This window comes from Phalaenopsis equestris, unplaced genomic scaffold (assembly GCF_001263595.1).
Source record: "Phalaenopsis equestris unplaced genomic scaffold, ASM126359v1 Scaffold000552, whole genome shotgun sequence".
NCBI classification, from domain to species: domain Eukaryota; kingdom Viridiplantae; phylum Streptophyta; class Magnoliopsida; order Asparagales; family Orchidaceae; genus Phalaenopsis; species Phalaenopsis equestris.
The window spans coordinates 1,115,617-1,141,294 of NW_018164992.1; the positions used below are offsets into that span (position 1 = coordinate 1,115,617).

General features: G+C 32.9%; 1 protein-coding gene and 1 pseudogene across 1 annotated transcript in view; one reads left to right on the plus strand and one right to left on the minus strand.

Annotated features, from left to right (window-relative positions):
• Positions 1-380: 380 nt before the first annotated feature.
• Positions 381-15,347, plus strand: LOC110029124 (annotated as a pseudogene).
• An 831-nt stretch (positions 15,348-16,178) lies between these two features.
• Positions 16,179-25,678, minus strand: part of LOC110029184 (replication factor C subunit 3) — a 20,492-nt gene continuing 10,992 nt past the window's right edge. Inside the window, exons 5-12 of the mRNA XM_020731355.1 lie at positions 24,460-24,641; positions 22,206-22,342; positions 21,964-22,062; positions 20,749-20,818; positions 20,545-20,619; positions 17,340-17,385; positions 16,409-16,518; positions 16,179-16,312 (exon numbers count right to left, since the gene is read on the minus strand). Coding sequence (XP_020587014.1) covers positions 16,460-16,518; positions 17,340-17,385; positions 20,545-20,619; positions 20,749-20,818; positions 21,964-22,062; positions 22,206-22,342; positions 24,460-24,641 — 668 coding nt within the window. The 3' untranslated portion in view covers positions 16,179-16,312; positions 16,409-16,459. The remainder of the gene's footprint in view (positions 16,313-16,408; positions 16,519-17,339; positions 17,386-20,544; positions 20,620-20,748; positions 20,819-21,963; positions 22,063-22,205; positions 22,343-24,459; positions 24,642-25,678) is intronic.

Genomic DNA, 25,678 nt, shown 5'->3' on the forward strand with positions numbered 1-25,678 from the left:
AGCTGATCGCAAGTCAGCTCGAAATCTGAAGATATAGGCATTTAAACTTCCAATTAAAGAAGAGCTTCTCAAAATGATTTAACAGTTTGATTTAAGCTTGACCTGACTCAAAATATAGGCATTGCCGCATTAGATATATAAATACATAAGACGTGAGTGGTACGTATGTAAACGCCGCCCCAAAATGAGCTCGAGTCTAGCGAAGCCTAGGTCTCGGGTCAGCGAGATCAAGTCGAGTGTAGAAGCCGTCTCCTTCGCATTGGATCGATCTCCTCCTTCCGATCTTTTCACCGGTGGAATCCTTAGTGTTCTTGATAGATTGGGAGACACAGATAGGGAAGAAAATCGATTGGATCGATCTCCTCCTTCCGATCTTTTGCACCAGCATTCACCGGCTCTGTACTGTCGACCTTCTTCGCTTCACGAGAACGAGATAGAGAGAGATTGGGAAGCGAGGGGTGCTGGTTCTTTACGCATTCTTTATGCTCTCCGATCGGCGGGTCCAGTACAGGTTCAGTATCCCACTGTGATGATCTATCGGTAGTAGTAAGCTGTTTTTTGGTATATCCGATCAGTATCTTATGAATGGAGTATTGAGACTTAGTTTACTGAAATAGAGCGATTGAGGACATTTCGGGGCTGTTTGATTACATGTAGCATTTAGCTCAAGTAGTATTCAGTAAGCGCTTCTAATTTGGGTTCAGTAAATCCGAAGGGGATTCAAACCTCGAAGATTTATTTGTTTTATGTTTTAAGATTTGTGAGAGCAAAAACGCCTAAATCACTTAAATTACGGGAAACCATAAATATTGGATTTAATCAAAAATTAAGTTGAATCGGGATTGATCAAAACAGTATAATTTAAATTTTTCATTAATCTAGTTGGCAGCATGCAAGTTGATTCTTATTTAAGCTTGCCTTGGATAGTAAACTTCTTTTAGTGCTCATTAAGATTATTATTATTATTGTTATTACTTCTATACATCAGTTAGCAACCGTAAACATCATGCATTATGCTTCAACGATGATATTTTTGAATGTTTAACCGTAATATGTTCCTGATTTATTGTTGCGTTATGTTTTAATTCGTTTAATGCCTTCCCATCATTATATTTGTTCCGATCTGCATGTTTCAAAGGAGGCCTTTTGTAATTAATTTTTGTGACTCATAATGATGGATGAGAGTACACATTCAGGAAAACAATAGTTAGGTTGCCCATGCCCATCTGTTCTTCTTTACGATAAAGCTGTATTCAAAAGCTTCCAAAGTCAGGCAAAGCTGACATTTGGCACTTCAAATAATGACATTTCATGCAAAAAAAAAAAAAATAATAATTATGTTACAAGGACATGAATAATTAAATGGATGATGACTCAATTGTGCTTCTAAAAAGTTTTAAAACGCTGCCTAAAAATATTTGTTGCATGTCATTAAATGAATGGCAGTGCCTATGACAAGAAAGAGGAGAGTATCTTCAATTATGAGGATATAATAATAATAATAATAATGAAACATATTTTTCCAATGTAGCATTTTTATATGATAACACTCCTCTCTAAACTAGGGCATGTATATAAAACATTACTCGAAGATATCAAAATATTTTTTAAGAGATATTAGAAAATTTTTCTATTTTTATGTTACCTTTTCTGGTTTTTTTTTTATATGTATTCCCTAGTTTATGTCTTTCCTTCTTATCTTTTGGATGTTATTAGCAAAGATTTGAGTATTATATTTCTTTTCCCATACCTTTGTATCATGTATTTATACCCCTTCTGTTGCTCAATTAGATAATTCTGCCCTATTCTCAAATCTAACATGATAACAGAGCTATAGTTCTAACCCTAGCTGTCGTCGGGATTCTTTCTGAGCCGTCGACCACCTGCAAGCCTTTTCCTGCAAGGATTCCGCTGCTGGCCACCTGTAGCCGACTCTCCCTCCACTGAATCTACCTTTAGTCAATTGAATCTACCTTCAGCCTCCAGATCTACCTCCAACCTCCGTATCCACCTCCAGCTGTCGGTTAACTTTTTGATGGATTTTAAAAATACAATTTTCAAAAATTTAATTTAAATATAGGATATATAGTTTAAATTATGAACGTAGCATTTTAATTTTTTAGAAAATGAGACCGAATAGACCTCATTAATCTACTAGTTTTCATAATTGTGTCTGGTACCTTGAATACTACACATTACGAGAGATAAGTGTAGACCCCGACGATAAACCCAATCCTGCAAACTAAGAGATTTGTGACATTTGTTTGGTCTGCAAACCTTTTAAGTGTGACCGACAAGTTCTTCTATTAATACAAAGATTAAATAGAGTTTATTTTACCTGAGTTTCAAGTTCCCTATAGAGACAAACCCCTATAGATAATTATATCTCAAATGACGAGAGTCACTTGAGAAAACTCTCATAATGATCATAGGTATTAGTTTTCAAGATTTCAAAAAATTCAAAGTTTAGGTTTTTATGATAGGACGTGGAAAAACAAACGGGAGTGACTCAAGTGAGAATAGTTCTTTCATGAGTCCAAAGAAAGTAAAATGTATGGGACGTCACAGATCCCGATGAGAAACCTAAGTGTCTTCCCAAACTATCCTAATGTGTGGCTGTGTTTTAGAAATGACATTATTTGAGTGTTCAATCTGTTAATTTTTATGTTTGAGACTTACATTTGTATAATAACTGGTTATGCAAATAACCCGCAAAGATAAGAGGTTTTATGCCGTTCTCGATGACAACCTCAGAATCTAAGGTGAGTTAAAACTTATACTGCTCAGGATGACTGTGCATGAGCCTAGAAAAGGGTGAAGATTTACATCGCGCTGGGCGAGCTATCTCGAAATCCTATGTGTTGTTTAGACTATGAAAGTTTAGATGGTGTAAACTTATTTTGCTGTTATGGAATTACAAGCACCTCCACTTGTAGACCGCTCCAAGCTCCTTGCCGTACTGCCCATGAAGTTGCTCCAAGCTTCTTGTCGTGTTGTTATGTAAGAGCCTAAAAGAGGGTGAGGATTTACATCGCACTGGGCGAACTACCTTAAAATCCTATGTGTTGTTTAGACTAGGAAAGTTTAGCTGATGTAGATTTATTTTGTTGTTGTAGGATGACGACCACCTTCACTTATAGACTGCTCCAAGCTCCTTGCCGTGCTGCCCATGAAGTTGCTCCAAGCTTCTAGTCGTCCTGTTTGTGCGCGCGCGTAACCATAGCAATATGGGTGTCCTTTCTAGCTAAAGTCGATGTTTCGGACGCACTGGCGTGATCCGTTTAGTCATCCGTGATCGCCTGAACAAGTTTGACGATGATCAGGTCAATTCAAGTCAACATTGTGTGTGGTGCAGTAAGTGCGTGAATTACGACGTTTGCAAGTGTTCGAGTCACAAATGATTTACCTAAGACCATCTGATCCTATAGGAACTCATTTTTGGGCCATCTAAATGTTAGTCCTTAGCCCTTGCAACTAAGAGTCGAGTGCTTGAGACTACCCATGCGAGATCTTCACAAAAATGGGTCAAGAAGTGGTTTGAAGTTTACGAAGTGTCCGGACAAAAAATGCGCTCTGAATTGACACCCCTTAGCCATATCTTTCTGATGCAGGACTCACCATAGTTGATTCTTCCTTCTACAGCCGAAACCTTCCTATCTATTGCATAAAAAGTTGATGCTTTCCTTCTACAACATCACCTTTGGCTCAGTCAGAATTATGACGTACTCCTCAATCACTGAGCTTCCTTCCGATGGTGTACTTGAGTCCATCGCACGATCAACACCAATCTCAATCCCTCCGTTGGTCAGAGTTCCGAAAAATCACATGAACTTCTTGATTACTACCCATAAACTTAATGACTTTAATTTTCTTCAATGGTCAGAAGCCGTGTCATTGTTCGTCAAAGGATGCGAGAAGTTTGACTTCCTCAAAGATGATTCATGAACCTCTGAAAACTGGCGCGACGTATGGAGAATGAGAAGTGAAGAATTTTGTTGTCATGTCTTGGCCAATCAATTCCATGGAGACTACAATTGGTCGTTCGTATTTTTTACTTATGTCTGCAAGTGCACTATGAATGGCAATTCGTGATACCCACCAGGACTTATTAAACTCAGGCCAACTTTATGAGGTTTTCAAGAAGATTCACAAGGCAAAATAGGGATCAAGGTCAATGACCCAGTACTATAATGACTTAGTGATCTTATTGACGGAATGTGATCACTACCACGGCTACACATGGGAGTCTCTGTCTGATCTTTCTCTCTTCCAAAAAATTGTGGAAAATGATATTGTGTTCCAATTCACGACGGGTCTAAATAAGGATTTTAACGAAGTCTAGGGTCGTATTCTTGGTTGGGATTTCCTTCCTTCAACCCATGTTGAATTCACCGAGGTGCCCCGCGAAGAACGCCTGAGACTTGTCATGTTCACATTGCCAATCCTTCAATCGAACTGTCTGCCTTGGTCTCTAATAGTGCTCGACTCTCCTCCACATCATCACGGATAAACCACTCCACTTATGATTACTGTAACAAATCTTATCATACTCACGACTAGTGTTGGAAGCGCCATGGAGAACCGGCGAATACACCTTTAATCAAATCCTCCATTGTTAAGGGTCTTACTACGACCTCAGAAACCACGACAGTACAACCGACTCTCACTCAGAACATCCCAAAATCACCTGACTCCATTAAGAGTTAGACGAAACACTTGATCAAACTACTTGGATCTAGTAAATTCTCTTTCAGTCTGTCTATCTCCCATGTTCGTCAAGGTAACATTCTGACACTCACTGTTTTTGTTTCTTGTCTATGAATTATTGATTTAGGTGTCACAGACCAAATGATCGGATGTTTTTAAGCTTTCTTGACATATTCTCTATGCTCAATGAGAGATAAATACTGTTAAAATTGTTGATGGCTCATGTAGTTCTATTACGAGTAAAGGGTTTGTTGTTCTAAAAAAATACCTGACTTTAAAATCTATGCTTCATGTGCTTTCATTAAAGCGTAACCTTGTCAATCAGTAAGTTAACGCGTGACCTTGATTATGTTGCTCATTTCTTTCAGTTGTTTGTGTCTTTCAAGATCATCATTCGGAAAGGATGATTGAAACCACTAAGCGGATAGCCGAGCTCTATTTTTTCCAAGGGAAAAGCAAGATTGATGGGGTCATTTCATCCAGTAGTTGTAGTTTTTCCCAGTTTACCAAATATCCTATGATGCTTTTACGCTATTATTTCTCTATTTTTCGATATTTAAAACAATTATATCGTTTGATGTTTGCTAATAAATATCTATTTAATTTCAATTGTGAGATTTGTCAGTTAGCAAAACATAATCGAGTTCCACATCCACGACACTCTTACACTCTTACTCTTTCTGCTTCTTTTTTACTAATTCATAGTGACTTGTAGGGACCCTCTCAAACGCCTAGCTACACAAATAAATGATTGTTTCTTATTTTGATTGATAATCACACTCAAATGACGTGAATCTATATCGTAAAAGACAAATCTAAACTTGTTGTCATCTTAAAAAATTTTCATTCCTTCATTTTGGCCCAAGTCAAACCATCAATTCAAGTACTTCAGATTGATAATGATCGTGAATTTTTTAATTCTATTTTAGGGGATTTTTTGGTATGTGAGGGCATTCTCTATCTCAACTCATATACGGATACTCTTCAACAAAATTGGATAGCCGAGCAAAAAAAAACACCTTGTCGAAGTTTTCTGTTTCATTATGTTTCAATTGAATGTCCCAAAATATTTTTGGAATGATGTTATATTTACCACCACATATCTCATCAAAAGAGTCCATAAAAATTCAGAAATTATGGACCCCATTAGCAGTCTTGAGATCTTGTTTTCCTATAAAATGATTTTTCTCCACTTTAGACCCTAAAATAATTGGGTGCATGACAGTTGTTCGAAACATTGCCTCAACTTGTAGTAAACTTGATTCCCAGTCAATCAAGTTTATCTTCCTAAGATATTTTGCCACACAAAAAGGTTACCGATGTCTCGTTTCTATCACAAATAAATTTTATGTGAGTGTCTTCTTTGAAACTGTTCCCTAACACTGTCTCAAGTGAGGGGGAGCTAGATTTTTTAGACATTACTCCTTTTCTGACTCTGTTGGGCATGCCACATACTCCTCCGACCACTGTTCTCGAGGAACCATCTATCCCATTGGATCCACTATCCACCAGACCAACATCTCTACCCACTCTCTGTCTATACTCGACGCATCAAACCCTCAATTGAAACCCGTCCCAATACCACCACTCTTGAGTTTGTTGCCTCTTTACAGGAATTGAAATCCTCCCAGGCCGACTTGCCCAACATTAAACTTGCCTCCGAATGAAGAGGTGAGTTCTACCATTGAGGAACTCAATCAAGTTTGCTCTCTTTATTTCATGACAAAATATGTATCATTCCACAACTTGTCACCAACTTACAAAGCATTTGCCACTTTTTTGACGAATCATCGTTTTCCGTCAACTATTGAATGGATGAGATGAATGCCCTTCGACGAAATTATGCATGGGATGCTAACTTGCTGTTGATCTTCCTCGGGGAAAGAAAGATGCAAGTGGATCTTCAACACCAAGTTTAACTTCGATGGAACTTTTGAATGCAATGAAACACGGTTGGTCGTACAAGACTAGTCACAAACCTATGGGGTTAATTATGAAGATACATTTGCTTCGTTTGTGAAACTAAACACTATTCGAGTCATGTTATCCCTTGATGTAAATCTTGATTCGTCCTTACTCCAACTGAATGTCAAGAATGTCTTCCTTAATGACAATCTCATAAAAGAGGTGTACATGTCTATACTTTCAAGCTTTGACTCTACTTCCTAAGGACAAGTGTGTTGATTGGGGGAGTCCCTCTACGGACTGCATTAATTCCTTTGGGCTTAGTTCGACAAGTTTATGAATGGTGGTAGTGGGACATGGGTTCTCTATGCCCAATCAGATCATACTATCTTCTTTCAGCTTTCCTCTAATTACCAAATTGTCATCCTTATCGTCTATGTCGATGATATTGTCATCACAGGTAATGATATGCCAGCATTGGAATCTCATAAAGGAATCCTCGCCAGATTCTTTGAAATGAAGGACTTGAGGTTTGTCCGATATTTCTTAGGCATGGAAGTTGCATGATCCTCTGGAGGCATTTCCCTTTTCCAGCTCAAATATGCGATTTACCTATTGACAGAGATCAACCTTCTACTTGCAAACAGGTGACTCTTCCAATGGACCCCAACCAGAAATTGGTTGATATTCCTAATGTTGTTTCTGTAAATAAGACACACTACCAACGTCTTGTGGGGAAACTCATTTATCTCGCCCATACGCACCCTGATATTTGCCATGTGATAGATATTGTAAGCCAATTCATGCATGACTCCTACGAGCACAGTCTCACAACTGTCTACCGGATCCTCCACTACTTAAAAGACACATCGGGCTCAGGTTCGTTATTCTCGCACCACTCTTCTCCTTCTATTGCAGTTTATACTGATGCTGGTTGGGGCAGGTCAGTTCATGATCGGTGATCTACCTCAGGATATTGCTCATTCGTGTGGGGAAACCTTGTTCGGAGCAGTGCAAAAGCCTAGTTTTGTTCTATTTCTTTAGGAATCTGTGAATCGTTTTGGTTACACAACATGCTCCGCGAATCATGTATGTCGGTCTCTGCTCATCTACAACTGTTCTGTGATTACAAAGCTGCAGTTAGTACTGCTCATAATCTGGTTCAGCATGACCGCACCAAACATGTAGAAATTTATCGTCACTTCATTAAGGAGAAGCTCGATTCCAGGGATATTTGTGTCCCATTTGTCACATCCAGTGGTCAACTTGTAGATGTCCTCACAAAGAACCTTCGTCGGCCGTTGTTTGACGACTTCAAATCCAAGTTTAACATGATTGATATTTATGCTTCGACTTTAGAGGGAGTATTAGAGATATCAGATGATTTATTAGAAAATATTAGATGATTTTTCTAGTTATTATATTGCCTTTCCTGTTATTTCTTTTTATATGTATTTCTTATTTTATGTTTTTTTTTTATCTTTTGGGTGTTATTAGGAAAGATTTGTTGTATTATATCTTTTCTTTCCCGTACCCTTATATCATATATTTATACCCATTTTGCTGCTCAGTAAGATAATTTCGCTTTATTCTCAAATCTAACAAAAAACTACAACTTTTTACAAAGATTGGAAAAATGAAGATTTCCTAGAGCTATAGTAATGATTACCAACTAGTTGTTTTCACTAAGACTTATGAAATGTTGATATTATTTGACAGAACTATATTTTTGATGGAGCGACAATTAACTTCAATATATTTGGTTGTTTCATAGAAGATATGATTGTTTGCAACATATATAACCTATTGATTATTAAAATTAAGGATCATACCTTGTATAACAAGGAAGCTAAATCATTCCACTAGATTTTAATCCAGGCTAAGCATAGTGTGTCATGACTGTATTTCAATTTCATAAGTAGTTCTAGCTTCAATAATTTCTCGTACTTTCTTTTCAAGGCACAAGATTTCACCCATCAGACATGTTATTTTGAAGTAGACTTCTTATCGTCAATAGCTCCACCATTATTGGCATTGAAATAGGTTCCATTTATTTGATGACTATAAAGTGTCTGCAAGAGAGCAAAATTTATATGTAGTTCTAAAGTGTTTTATCTTAAAATTCAATATATCTTCTAATAATTTAATCCAAAATCACACAAACATAAAAAATGCTCGGTTGAGATGTTTCGAAGCCCAAATATTCAAATGTTTCTTTTATAAGATATTATTATAAAAATGTAATTAAAATTCTCAATTTCAATATTTTTTGTGAAGACGTCAAATAATGAAGTATAATATCATTTTTATCACATAAAAAGCTTAAGCACTAACAAATTTTTTTTTTTGCTTATTTTTAATTAATTTTCAATATTTTATGAAGTGTATTTGATTATCAATAACACCCTAACATCAAAAAAAAATATTTGCTTAATTTTAATTAATTTAAAATATTTTATGAAGTGTATTTCATAATTAGAGTTGATTTTATTAATATGATATTGTATTATCAAAATAAAATGGCAAAAGCTTAAAAAATAGTAAATAATTATAAAGCTGAACCAGAAACTATTTGTGTGTGTCCCATTTTTGTTGGCATTTTTGGTAATGTTGGGGCCTTTCAGTACTAGCCTCAAACGTCATTGTTGGAATTCTCACATTTTATTTGAATAAGCTACAGGAAACTCTACACTTTTTCAAAGCCTGAAGAATATTAGAAAATTCAGATCATTACAATTATTGTCTAATTCTGAAAAATGAACTTTATTTTTTTCATTTCAGAGTGACATTGGATCATTGTTTAGACTTTGAAATGTTGATGACAATCTAAAATGGCTGTCAAAAATAAATTCAAGTTATTTGCACTCGTGGGGATTGTCTTTTCTGTGGTGTCGCTGTTAGTACATCTTCTGCTCGCAAATTATTCAGCCGAGGAAATCATACAACACAAGCCAACAGAAGATGGAATTTACCCAATTGGCCCGGTACTTGTCAACTAGCATATACTTTTATTATTACCTTAATGTGTTTTTTTCTCATCATTCTTATTAAACATAACAAAATCGCTGAAGTGAAGCAAATTAAAAAGTTTTACCTACATGCCACACAATTCTTATGTATTTACATTTCTCGCACCTAAATTTTCATATTTACACGCATTGCACTCAAATCTTTTATATCGCACCAAAAATAATATTGTTATCTTTTTTTAAAAGTGAAATACACCTTTTCATTTATAGGTTTAAAGTACCAAAGTGCTATCTTTATAAATATGATAGTTTAGGTGTATGATATGTAACTACACGAGAATTGTTTAATTTAAAAGTGTATGATAGTTTAGGTATGTAAATTTTTTTGTTTGTTTTAGCCACTTACTGACATCCGCGACAAGCGTTGCAGAAGTTTAAACATAAAAAGCTATGGGGCTCTGTGCAATCTTTGGAAGCTTTGCAACCTTATGCTAAACCTAGAAACGTCTAGCCAGGTGATTATATTGAATTTTGCTAATCAATTTAAAACATGCTGCTTTTTATGCACATAAATCCAATCAATTTTCCTACTGATCTAGCTATTGAAGCCATTATTTTTAGTGAATCCATATCCTCTATTTCAATCATTTGCATCCATCTTGATTATCTTGACATGTAAGCTAATATTTAAAGTTGGATGTGTATTTGGCTAACATTTTCATAAACCTGCGCAACACTAATCTATTTCAGACTGAATATTGTTCTCTTCACATGTCAAGTGGATTACATCATCGTTGTGATGCTGTTTTTAGCGGCATGTCATTCTTTTTAAATAGCAAATAGTCCAACCCATTTGCCGTGTTACTACAATTGAGTTAAATTAACATTAAAACCATGATTTTAATTGAAGTAATTGTTTTGTTAAGCAGAAATTATCAAACAATAAATTACTTAAACTTTCCGTGCATTTCTAGTTATTAGAAATTTTTAATGAATTGTATTATTTTTTCTCATCTTTTTTGTTTCTGAAGATCATCAAATTGGAAAGAAAAGAAACATCAAATAAATGGTTCTTATAAAAGGACTAACAATACTTAAAGGTCCATGACGAAAAGACTCTTGGGATAAAAAACGACAACAATAGTCGATAAAACTTCAAGCAAGCTTTATAGATTTTAGGAAAATTTAAAATTGTTCTCTTTTAAAATTGTAGATATTAAACTATGAAAATATTGATTATCAATCAAAATTATCATTTCAAATTGATTATGATTAATGCTCGATCAAATTTGTTTAAATTAGTAACTAAACAAGGTTGAAATTTTTGTAAGAACTTGGAGTTTAAATGAAGCAAATTTGAATATAGTCCAACTCGTTTATTAATACTCGTGAACAAACTCGTTTGTTGTTCAACAAGCAATTGGTTAAATTTTATACATTTATATGATATGCTATTTAAATAAAAATTAATTTATTAGAACTTATTTGATAATGCATTTAATAGTAACATAATTTAATATCAACATGAACATAAATTTAATGCAAATTTTTTTATTTTTCTATTTCAATAAACTAATTTGTTATTAGTTATTTGATTCTAAATAACTTACTAATAACTTATATATTATTTTATCTACTCGGTATAAGCTAGGGGTGAACATTCGGTCGATTCAAATGGATATGTTTTACAATTGATCAAACTGATTACAACCGAAATCTATAACCCTATAACCCAAAAAGCCGAACAAATCTAAATTTTTATAAATCGAAACGACCGAATCAAATTTTGATTCGGTTTAAACGATCTGGCCTTGAACAACCAAAATTTAATTGTTTATTAAAATTTAGCTAAGAAAAAGCATTACAAATTACATAGCTCATCCACATAATATTGATTTGATTTCCTGAATCCTCTATTTATTTCAATCAAACATTAAATATAGTAAAAAATTTGATTTTCTTTTTTTATTATGAAATTAAAACATAGTAAATTTTTTTAATAAAATATCGGTTTTCCGGTTTGTTCGATTAAATGAAATTAAAACCAAACCGAAAACAGAAAATTAAAGATTGAAGTATTAAAAATCGTAAAACAAATCAAATTTTAAAATCGAACCGAATCAACCAAACGTGATTTGTTTGGTTTTTCGGTTTTGACCAAATAATGCACACCCCTAGTATAAACTATTTCGATGTTAATTTAGAATATATTCAAGTACTTTTTATTTAGATTCGTAAAGTCATTTGTTAATAATATTAAATAAAAAATCAAGTACTCATTCAAATAGTTAAAATGTTGATTTCAAATGAGGGAGGGTGAAAGGGTTTCCCCTTAAATTTAAGGGTGCAAAGCTTTTATAATTGACGTAAGGTTCGTTTACATACATAGCACACAATTATAATGTATTTTCATAACTCACATCTAAACTTCATATTTTACACTCTTGACACCCAAATCTTTAATATCACATAAAGAATAACATTATTGCCACCTTTTAAAAATGAAATGCACATTTCCAGCATAAGTTTAAAGCACCAAATTTCTGTATGTGTAAATATGAAAGTTCAGTGTGAGATGTGTTAATACATAAGAATTGTGTGCTATGTATGTAAATTTCCCTTACGTAAGGGGCATTTACATACATAGCACACAATTCTAACGTATTCACATATCTCACACCTAAACTTAAGTATTTTTAACACATAACACTCAAATCTTTAATATCACATCAAAAGTAATATTATTATCACTTTTTAAAAATAAAATGCACCTTATCATGCATAGATTTACGTAAGTGCATGAGGATTTAAAGCTGAAATTTTTATATCATACATAAGCCATGTGGAGTTTTCTTTTTAATATGAAGAAAGCAAGAGTCGCCGCTAGTCTCTCTTTGCTCTACTACTGGTTCAAGGCAAGTTCTGATTTTCATTCAACTACAGCGGGCTATAACTAGGTTTATCTAAAATACGCCTTGGAACCATCTTTTAAAGTTTCTCTGATTTTCCATACTTAGAGAAGCATTTATTCTTCCAGTTTTGCATGAAAAGAAAAATTGTTGCAGTTTTAATGATGTTATTGGCTAAGTGATAGTGCAAATTATAGTTAGTTTATGGAAATTATCAATATGTTTTTATCATGGGTAAATTTATAAAATATATACATAACTGAGAGTTGAAAAATAGAAACAGAAATATGATCAGCACACAAAACACACAGCAATTGCTATGGCTGACGATTCCACCAGTATTTGATTGTCAACTTATTTCATTTTATTTTCTGGGTATTTACATACATGCAGCCTAATTCCTATGTATTTACATACTTGACACCTAAACTTTGCTTTCTACATTTGTACCACTCAATTTTAATTTTTTAAAACTGATATTCTGAGATACAGCTTTTCATGCATACATAAGGTTGCATATATGTAAAAATAGACGTTTCGGTGTTAGATATGTAAATACTTGGGAATTGAGTGGTATAGATGTAAATCTTCTGTTTTTTTTCCTGTAATTCGCAATTATCAGGTTGGTCTTCTCCTCCGGGCAATGGGCTATCCTTCAGACACCATGATATATTTAGCTGGCGCCCAAACATTTGGCGGCCAACGGAATCTTGTTCCTTTGTGAGCAATGTACACAAATTTGGTCGACCGCACCTCTATGTACTCAAAAAGAGTTATCTGTCCTATTGGGCTCCGAATATCCGATTCCTTCATATCTCCGTAATCCTCCGCCTCGAAAAACCAAGGAAGAGCTTATCCGAGAATGGAATAAAGCCATGTCTCGACCGAGACCGCTTCCTCCGCCTCCTGCCAGGCCTTTCTATCAGCACGAGAAGGAACGATGGTATGGTTGGATTGCAGAGAAAGACAGCGAACCAGAGCCTTCGTTAACGGAGATGAGGATGCAGGCGCACAGGATGATATGGAATGTCATTGATTATCATGTTTCTGTTGAAGCTGATGTTTTTTTTCCAGGATTTCATAATGATGGGAGCGGCTGGCCGGATTTTTCGAGTCTAGTTATGGGCCATCGTTCGTACCAGATGTCGGCTTCTCCAACTTTCCGACTCGACAGGTATTACTGAAAAAGAGTAATGTGTCAAAGTAGTCTTCTGACAATTTAGGTGAGATCATTTAAGTCTCGTAGTTTATAAGTGTTAAATTAGTCTACATATTTTTTTTAATTGGGACTGACATAGGTCTTCATGCGGATTATTTCAGCCCCATATTAAAAGAGTTTGGGGGCTAAATTGATATTTTTATACTCTGAACTAAAATGATACTCTCCATAGAATCAGGAAGATATTTTGACACTTTGTCTCAGAAAAACTTATACCTGCAATTCTTTTCTTCCAAGTACAATTTTATCAGTGATTTTTTTTTTTTTTTTGTGATTTTAGTGCTATTCAAAGTGCTATTTTCTTTCTTACTTTGTTTTCATTTATCTTATTCAAACTTTTATTCAGTTCTTCGCGCCGACAATGAGGAGTTTATGAAATTAAAATCTACTTGGAAGTCATATATAATTTATAACATATTCACATCACCATGTATAGATGAATACATACATAACACTTCTACAATTATGAAGGTATGAATAAGATCCCACGAGATTAAATATATATATGTATTTACATATCAAACACCTGGACTGTAACATTTACATAAATCCCACCTTACCCATGTATATTTCACTTTTTAAAAGTTAAAATAATGGTTTATTAGATCTGATATGAAAGATTTGAGTGGCATAAACGTAAAAATGCTAAGTTTAAATGTTACATATGTGAATACATTTGAATTGGGTGTTACGTCTGTCTCTATAAGGTTGTGCCAATCACGATCAACCAATGACTTGTTCGTGTTTTACTCGATCAAATAAACAAAGCTTATAAAAGCTGGTCCAACTCTAGATGATTAACTTATTTTTTTCTTTGGATTCTTACTCTTATCTTAGTTTTCCTTACAAAAGACTGTCCGGTCAGAGGAGAGTTTCTTTATAGGGAAATTTACATTCCTAGCACACAATTCTTATGTATTTATATATCTCACACCTAAACTTACATATTTCTATACATTGCACTTTGTTTCTTTAAATCTATGTATCAAAAGATATGTTTCTCTTTTAAGAATTGGTTAAAGTGCTATTTTTTATGCGATATTAAAAATCAAGTGCGCTTATAAATGAAAGTTTAGGTGTGAGATATGTAAATACATGAGAATTGTGTGGTATGTATGTATATTTCCTTATTTTTAACTGATTTCTACCCTTCATAACAAACCTGTTCTCATGACAGAAAAAATATTGTCAAACTATTAGACACCATAAGGGACAACCTCTATCATCCAAAACAAAACTGGACAATATCTCAGTATGCCGACATCTTAACGATAGCCTCGGCATCGCCGGCTTCATATCGGCGGCCGAAAAATCGAAACCAAATTCATTCATTTCCCATCCCCTCCCAGAATGCTCCTGCAGAGTAGCATCAAATCCATCAGAAATACCGAAACCTCTGATTGGTTTCGATGGCCGGATATTGTATGTTGATGAGGAAAGATGCCCGGTGTGGTTGTCACGAGGCCTCGAGACGGTCGTTCGAGATTCAAGAGACGTGAATGAAGAAAGCAACGAGATCCCTGAAGATGAGCTCTATTCAGAGCAGCAGGATCAGGATTCTGGTGATGGAGGCAGGGGAGAACGGGATGATGAAATAGATCCAGAGGATTAGAATGGAAACTGGTACAGATTGTCATCAAATTAAAGTAATCTAATGATTTTTATTATTATTATTTTATTTTATATGATTTTATTAATTTATGCATTCAAACTGCATGTTTTGTAGGATAGGTGCAGATTTATATTTTGCAGATTTTTTTTATTAATACTTTTTACAATTTTGATAACTCATTAAATTTGATTCATGGGTTGTATAGAAGTGTTGCCAACTGTTGGCAATAGATTTTACTTTGGTTGTTTTAGTTTGGAGCATTTACATACATGTACAAAACAATGCTTATGAATTTATATTGAACTCCTCCTATACTTTAATTTTTTTACATTTCTAACATCGAAATCTTTCATATCATAACAAAAATATCACTATGATTAACTTTTGCAAATGTAAAATATACTTCTTTTATATAAATTCAAGGTTTAGGGGTTACATATGTAAATACATAGGAATTGTTTGGCATTGTCCTCTTGTTCCTTATAGATTGTTACTTGACACTGGATTGCAAAATGCTGGCAATTTCAATTTCAAATACGGGGTATTTTAGTACAATTGGTCCATCAGATACTCTGCCTGTGGATTACATGACGTAATATTCATATATATATATAGTAGATTTATGTAGTATAGATAAAAATGTCTACAAAGCCAATTATTTCAAATTTTTGCATTTAGAACAGCTAATTAAAAAAAATTATAGGCCGCTTAACTGTTTAATTTCAATAAATCTTGTCAATTAGCTTCATTATAACAACTCAATATACATCATTAATATAAATAAATCACTAAACCGAATAATTACGCAATATTACTCATCAAAACAAACCAAACTCAAATAAACCGCACAATATATTCTAACTTGCTACCATCCTTTCATATCTAACAACAGAGCAGAACACAAAAAAAAAAAAGTCTTTCAGCTTAACCAAAAGTTAATATGAGATAACTTCCATTAAAACAACTGCTGTGGCTGCGAAGCAATTTTTATCTGCAAAATTAGATCCGAGGCAGGGAAATAGGATTAAGTCAATAAAATTGCTGAATTTATGCTTAAATGATAACTTCTATATAAAGAATCAAATACCTCTAAAATCTCAAAGGCTAAACATTTCAGATGAGTTCGCATTAATCTTCACTAGCCAAATGTTGCTATCAGAAAAGCCTTGTAGATGCTCATGAACTTGGCCACAAAAGCTGTGTAATAAAAAAATGGTTATGGGTAGATATGTAAATACATAAGGTCTGTTAGGTACAGTTACATCTGCATGTAAAATTAATTGTAAAATTATTGTTCAAAAAAAAGTTTTCAAAGCTGAAATGATGCAATATAGTTTTTATTTTATTCTCATGTAAATTTCACATAATTCTCATGTACTTTATTTATCTTTCATTTAAACTTTTATATTTATTTTATCTAATAATAAACTTATTGATATAATATCTAAAATATGACTAATATTAATATTAATTTTTTTCTGAAGTGCACACCTTGTCATATATATGCGAATGTGATTATCACACTAAGTGTTACACAAGTAATTAACAAAGTTTAGATGTTTAATATTAAAAAACATGCTAATTATATAGCATGGATCTAAATCCCCCTAAATTTTTATCTCTCTAAAGAGATGAACAAAGATTTTCTGACAACTATCACCACATAATTTTCTAATATATATATATATATATATATATTCATATATATAAAATGTCTGTAAATATTTGCATAGCAATAACCTATAAAGTTTTGAAAAAAACTGTCCCAATCTCAATCTAAAGTCTCTCATATAATTGGAATGGAAGGAAGTTTTAGGGATTTTTACTTGAGAACAACTCAAAACATTGAATATAACATTTTACCCATCCAAAATTTTCACTCAAAGCCTTCACTATAAGGTAAGGAGGATAGCTGTAATTAAAAAAAATATATATTAAAATATTATGTCTAAAGTTTAAGTGATTAAAATGTTATATTTAATGTTTTGAATGGTTAGCATGCAAAAATCCTTAACTACCTTCTATATGAAATATTGCCTTCTGACCAAGTCTCATCCTGTGCTCCTGCAGAAAACATATTAACAAAATCACACCACCAAACATAATGATACGAAATTTAAGTTGAAAAAAAAGGGGGCGTTTATATACTTACCATATAATTCTTACTATGCATTTACATATCTAGCACCTAAATATTCATAGTTACATACCACTAAAATGTTTAATATCACAAAAAATACCACAAATGTTATCTTTGTAAAAGTGAAAAACACTTTTTTGGGCATAAGTTTATGAAACCAAAATGCAAAAAATGTAAACATTAAACTTCGGGTGTTAAAAATGTAAAAACATAAGAACAGTTGTGGTATTTATGTAAATTTAAAAAAAAAAATGAAAATGTGGCAAACAAAAATAGGTGAAGTTCCCATAAAACCACAAAAGGTAAGTAGCTAATAAAATACACCAAACAACATGAATTTCCCATCCACTGAACAATTTCTCCAACAACTCTTCATATTATGTTGACAGGGCAGTTGCCTCTAATCAAAATGCTCCATGAATTGAAGCTTGCTAATGATAAAGACTCTAAATTTGCTTTAGAAAAGAATAATAATGACTCCATGTTTATTTATCATGCAATTTTTTTCAAGATTTACGGCAAGACGGTACCATTAGTAGCCTAGAACGGTATCAATGACACCTAAACTTTGTTTTTTTACATTTATACCTAACATCTCCATGCTTGCTAAGAAGGCTTATATTAGAGACTGTATGAGCGGTATAGCAATACCATGTCACTTTTTAGAGCGGTATAACAATATCATGTCACTTTTTAAAAACAGTTTCGCATTTTACAAAAAAAAAGGAAGATTTACATACATACCACAAAATTGCTATGCATTCATATCTAACACAAAAATTCAATTTTTACATACATAGCTTACTAAAGAATGAAAAGATCTATTTTACTATTTAAAAATTAAAATGGTGGAATTTATGTGATATGAAAGATTCGGATGGCATACAAGTAAAAAGCAAAATTTAGGTTTTAGATATGTAAATTTATAAGAATATGTGATTCGTATGTAAATGCCCCAAAAAAATATCATCTAATGGGATTTGTAAGCATGCATAAATAGATCAAGCCTAGTCTTACCATGCATCACATAAACATCCAAGTTGCTACCTTTGTACAAAGCAAATCCAAGACAGGGATTTAGAAAGTTTGAGAAGTAATCCAAGTCCGACAGGAAGATTCTTGAGATAATTGAATCTATAAAAATAATGAATCTAACAGACTCCTGATGAGCCCAACCATAGATTCTGTTCCAAACTGATGAGCTTTTGATAAGCATGGATTTCAGAGTGTAGATCGATGAAATTTCCCGCTTAAGGTTAATGCAATTATGAATGGTAAGTAATCACCTCTAGGTCCGATGAACATTGTTTTTCTTGCACAGAATCACAGCATCCATTTGGGTTCGGATACCTATGATCATTGCTGCATAAATTAAAATTCTCTATTTGGGGTTGCTATACTATAGTAACTGCTACCTAAGCTACTCTTTAGCTCTCCCTCAATCCTCCCCACTTCCTGAAAAGACAACTTCACACGTACCAGCTACAAAGTTTGTGCGAGCAAGACATTGCCAATGCAGCAATTACCTTGCTTCTTGTTGATCTCCCTTTCTCTTTCTCTTCATAGCTTTTGTAATAACCTCACAATAATTACTTGTTTGGAATTATGAATTAAACCACAGAAAAAAAGAAATTCCTCCAAATTTTCTTCCAATCTAGCATGAACAATTCGAGTTTAATCTAATTAAATGCACTCGATTACCACAAATGTGACCAACAACACCTTAATTCAAGACATCAAGCCTGTTTCTAGTCCAAATCAAATGAAAATGGTAGACCAACATTATTTTCAGAAGTCCCTCATTGATTAAAATAAGCTCAATGAATTTAATTAGGCCATTTCAATAAGGTTTTATGCATCATGTTAAAAAATATAAAAAAAGGCAATAAATTTAGATCACCAATTCCATTTCATATAACATCTACAAGGGTAGGAGATTTGTCAGTAATCCAATTCATTATTTACAAGGGCCTAATCTCCATGTTGTATAAATTAATCGTTTATAAAATCTCAATTAAGAAACCTGAAGTTGGCTCTAAAATTCGTGCCAAAACATATGCAATAACAAAAGAACAAGATTCTGATCACACTTCTCAGTGGATCACACCAAATTCAAGATCTCGTGTCAAAACACAATAACCATACATAATTTGAAGAATAAATTCATCTCTATCAAGTAAACTCAAGATTAAAAACATTTTTGATCTAAGGAAGCCCCTTGGATGAATAAACCAATAATTCCTAATCAAGTAACCTTAAATAGGCGCTGATTGTGCATGAAATTATCTTCTTCTTTTTTTAGGGAGGGAGGGGATGGGGTTTACATGCCACACAATTGTCAAGTATTTTCATGTTTTCATGCATATATTATAACACCAAGATGTTATAAATGTAAATATCAAACTTTAGGTAAGAACATAAGATTTGCATGGTTTCATAAAATCACGCATATGTAAACATCCTTTTTTTCTATGCAAAATAAATAAAGAAAACATCATGTCACAATCAGTGCCACTGATAGCATATGTTGAAAACGTAGTCAATTTTCCCACACTCTAAATCGAGATACATATAACTCGGCACTGATAAACCTTTAAAGTTGACCATGTCCATCAGATAATAAAGAACCCCTTCATCTAGGAGTAGAAAAAAGCACTCCTGTTAGTGGCAATAAAGAATCCCACCTTGATAGAACCCTCACCATAATGTGAAATTTCAGGCAACTCTCTAGCTTCAATATTGCTGAATTCATAATAATAAACTAAATTTTTGACTCGGCACTATTATCACGCCTAAATTTTATATATCATGATAAACAAAACTAAAATGCTTCATAACTCTAAAGATCTACCATTAGACATGAAGATCTAACACCACTACAATTATAAAACAATGAAATTGTGATGCAAGTCTAAAATAGAAACAAATCATTAATTCTTCCATTACGATCTTAAAATATTTAAAATCAATAAAAAAAATCATTGATGTTAAAAAGTATACCTCAACCGTATTTTGATACATATAAAAAAAAAGAATTTGTTTAATTTTCTCTCCCAAACACATATTGAATATTGAATACTTACATAGTATGCAGCCCAGTGACAAACTTCATGCTTTAACTCGGAATCTAGCTTCTTCAATAACTCTGATAATAATCTCTGCCAAAATTTAGCGAAATTTAAATCAAGTTTGCAATAAAGAATAAAATAGACTGAAGTATTTGGACGTGCAAAAAAAAAAATTTTCTTTTAACATGATAAATAAAACCACATGTGGAAATTAATCACCTTTAGAATCATTTCAGGAGGAATGCAGTTAACAAGAAGCTCATATACTTTTCCGCGTACTTGAAATAACCTGTGAATATTTAGATTGATGAATTAAATCTAACGCAAGTAAATTACGAAGTAAGAGGAAAAGAAGCCCATCCTGCAGATTGATAAGTGATATTTTAATGAACCACATATGAAATACAATGATCATTCATGATTTTTTAAACATTTCAAACGTGATTTAAAGCAATCAATTAATTAAAAATGACCTAACTATGAGATATTCGGAAGGGATAATCTTTTAAGGTGCCTTGAGATCAAATGAAACGAAAAAGTAATATTTACATGCATACCAATCAATTCCTATTTATTAACATATCTAACACCTAAACTTCATTTTATACATACATGCTACCATACCTATGCATGAAAAGGTGTAGTTCACCTTTTAGAAGTCATAATGGTGGTAATTTTTATATGATATGAAAGATTTGGGTGGCATGAATGTAAATGTAAAACTTAGGTGTTAGATTTGTAAATATATATAAACTTGGTTGCACGAATGTAAATGCCCAAAAGAAAAAAAAACATCCATTTTGGCATGCTACAGTACACATCAAAAACATCTTGATATATGTGCTACATAATGCTAAAAAACATCCCCAAAATTTATTATAATGAGAAAATTTACCAAAGAACACCCTTCCTCATCATGTGGTGGTTCACTGTTTCAGTGACCGTAACAAATGGCATTTTGACAGCCCCAGAATGCACAATATTAACAATCCAAGCCTTAACTGAACTGAAAATCTAACTTATAATAAGTAATATAGAATTATGACTCCATCTAAATTTGACAATCATGTGATTCACGCCATAAATTTTTGTAGATTAAACAAACAATGTTATAATTTTGATGAATTATCAAAGAGAGATTTACATACATGCATAATTCTTATGTAATTATATATCTATACCGAAAGTTTCATATGTAGAAGCATTGCACTAAAATCTTTAAAATTGATCAAAAATATCACTACAACTAACTCATAAAAGTGAAATACACTTTTTTGTGCATGGATTTTAATGTGATTATTACACTGAAGTTTTATAAATATAAATACCAAATTTTAGGAATTAAATATTTAAATACATAAGAATTGTATGGCACGTTCGTAAATTTTCCATTATCAAAAGCAAACAATAAACATGAAAAATCCAGTTTGAAACCTTTTAGGGCTCTGCTCCTTCATTATGTCGGATGAAATTTCTGAGATATATTGTTCCCAGTCCATTGGTGGAATGGTTTGGTTCAATGTGAATGGATATCTAAAACCGAAATCAAATAAATTATAGTTGCAAAAAAATGAAAACCAATGCCAAGAAAGAAGAATAATAGGTACTAAATGTAGAAAAATGGAAAATAATAATCATAATAATAAAAGTAGAGAACTTGATAATGTATGACTCACTGCTGCACTCTACAGGTCTCAAAGGATAAGATTGCTCTTCTTAAACTTCGATTTGATTGAACAGCTATCCGTGCAGCAAATCCTGTTGGAAGCTGTAAACTTTCCTTTTTTGCAATAAATTCCAAAACTTCGATAATCTGATGGATCAGAATGTCATAATAAGGGTTATACATATACATCCATATCAATGATAACCCACAAGGATACAAAATAATCTTAAGATCATATTAAATCCACATGATTGAAGTGCATGGAAATATCTCCCACGTAAAAATATACAAAATATCTCCAATGTTTATACTAAATCTACTTACCACTAGAACATAGGAAGAATATATAGATAGTTCTGTAAATGCTACATAAGCTAAGTGACAAGTCAATTACATTCTAACAAAAGATCATACGGTCTGCTTGGGGCAGTTGCAGCTTATCCAGCTCATTCAGATAAGCAGCTTATCCTGATAAGCTGTTGACCAGCAGCTGATCTGAATAAACAGGCTGGTTGTTTGGTTTGTGCGTTTGGAAAACAACTGATTTGCAATTATTTCTGGATAAATAAACATTTTGCCCATGTGCATATATTTTAGTTTAATTTAGTCATTTTATATAAAATTTAGCATTAATTTTAATTTAGTCATTCTTATTCAATTATAGTTCAGTAAATTAATTTATAATTAAATATGATCTTTTATGAATTAAGCATTTATTAGTATTTATTAAGTTAATTTAAAATAAATTCTATATGAATAAATTAAATAAATAAATGTTATCAGATAATTAATATTAATTAATAAATAGATTCTATAGTTATAAGCAATAACATCAAACTTAAAGCATCTAATTCACAAATTTCTTTTATTGTTTGAGAAATTTACATATCATTTACTTAAACCATATAATTTACTCAAATAGTTAATATTAATTAATAAATAAATTAGCTCCTTCCTCTGCTCAGGCTCTGATTCATCGCAGCCCTATTCGTCTGATAACACCATGGAAACTCGTCGGAGGAGGAAAAAAGATGGGAGTTTCGAAGGGCTTTGTTAGTCACGATCCCGCAGTTGCCTTCCCAGCTAGCTCTAATCGCAATTGTATCGCTAGGGTTTCGATGATGAAGGCGAGGGTTTTTGGTCGGAGCAGAAGGAAGGCAGGAGCACGCGAAGAAGAGGGCAACAACGTCAAATGCAGAACAAAACGTGGAACCGCGGGGCTCCACCTGCGGCGGGCATTTAATTAAAAAGCAAAACAGAGTTTTCAAAAAAGCTTTTCAAACTCATTTTTCAAACAGCAAGGCAGAGTTTTCAAAACGCCACCGCGGCTGATAAGCTGCCCCAAACGCACCCTTAAACTACAAACGTGCGAGCCTGTAAGGAAAGTTTTTATTTTAGGCTGTGTGGTATCAAAGCTTAATAATCCTGTATTTTATTTACATGTGAAAATTACATATGATATAATTATATAAAAAGAAACATCCACCTTCAAAGACAAACAAAGAATAGATATTTACTTAATTGTATTACGAAAAAAATAAATAAATAAGAAATAAAAGTACTAATAATCCACATAAAATATAAGGTGCATTTACATACATAGCAAACAATTCTTATGTATTTACACTTGTCACATCTCAACTTTCATACTTAAACATAAGGCATTCAAATCTTTAATATCCCATCAAACATAGCCTGACACCACTCTTTAAAAGTGAAATCCACTTTTTTCATGCATAGGATTAAAGCACCAAAGTGTAATGTAAATATGAAAATCTGGGTGTGAGATATGTAACTCAATGAGAATTGTGTGCTACTTATTTAAATTTTAAAAAATATAAAAGCTGACAGCATAACAATTGAATCATGTACATCAATCAATTTATCATGACAAACCAAGTAAAACAAGCAACCATAACGATCACAGCTAGACAATATGGATGCCCAGGAACTCAAAATTGACAAGTCATAACAAAAATTAGTGTTGAAAGATAACGAAAGATTTGCGTACATACCACTCAATGCAAATGTATTTACATACCTAACACCTAAACTTTAATTTTTATATATATACCATCTTACCTATGTATGAAAATGTGTATCACTTTTTAAAAACTAAGAGTGTGGTAATTCAGATGTAATATGAAAGTTTGGGTGGTATAAATATTAAAAGTTCAAGATGTTATACATGTAAATACATAGGAATTGGGTGGTATGTACATAAGTGCCTCAAAGCTAAATTATACAAAAATAGCCACACCAACCTGCTCAGAAGTCGGTGCACTGACACGCACATTTAGACAGCGAGATCTAACAGCCTCGGTAACCCTAGAAGAGCTATTGCAGCATAAAATTAACCGACAGGATGAACTATACTTCTCCATGGTTCTCCTGAGAGAATGTTGTGCCTCTTTTGAAAGCTTGTCCACTTCATTCAATACTAAAACTGAAGTAAATAAAATGAGTTATTACACGTCCAATTTTCAAAGAAAAATGATCAAAATATAAAGTATGATAGAGAATACCAGGGCATGATTAAGTATGGTTCATATTATTAAAAAAAAAAACTCAAAGGTCTTGACATTACATTTTTACATCTCACACTTATAGTTTCACATTTACACACATACCACTCAAATCTTTGATATCACATCAATTTTTTAAAATTCAACTACAACTTTTCACACATAGGTGTAAATTTCCCTCTTCTGTTTAAAAAAATTCCAGGCACATTCCATCTGAGCACAAAATTTCTACAACTTGTATCATGTGCAATTCCTACTAGAGGATGATTCAAATCTGCTTTTCAAATGAAACTTAACATCTGGGATTTGGAGAAGATTTCATTCTCTCTGGATTTCTAATACTTCAACCTCTTAAGTATTAAGTCCTCATTTTTTCCTCAATAGAGCTTTATATCAAGGATGCTGCAAAAGCCATATTTTATATCATGGATACTGTCGGTCAACTTTTTTCTCTCTTCTGAAAAAATGACTTAATTTAATTTAAGAGGTATATAATTTTTTTTACTTTTGAAAATAGTGTGTTTTAATTTAAAAAAAATGAGATCAAATGAATCTCATTCGTCTAATAGTTTACATAATCGTGTCCGATATCGCGAATAATACACCTTCCCGAAAGATAAGTGTATCCCTCGGCGATGGACCCAATCATACAAACTAAGAGATTTGTGACATATGTTTGGTCTACAAAGCTTCTGTGTGATCAACAAATTCTCCTATCAAATACAAAAATTAAATTGAGTTTATTTTACCTTGGTTTCAAGTTCCCTATAGAGGCAAACTCCTATAGTTAATTACATTTCAAATGACCGAAGTCACTTAAGAAAACTCTCAATTAAGATTAGTGGTTTTGTATTCAAGATTCCAAAATTTAGTTTTCAAGGTTGCTAGTGGGAAGAGTCCAGTAAGAAATGACAAAATAGATACAGTTATTTTGGGAGGCCAAAATAGTGAGAGGTAG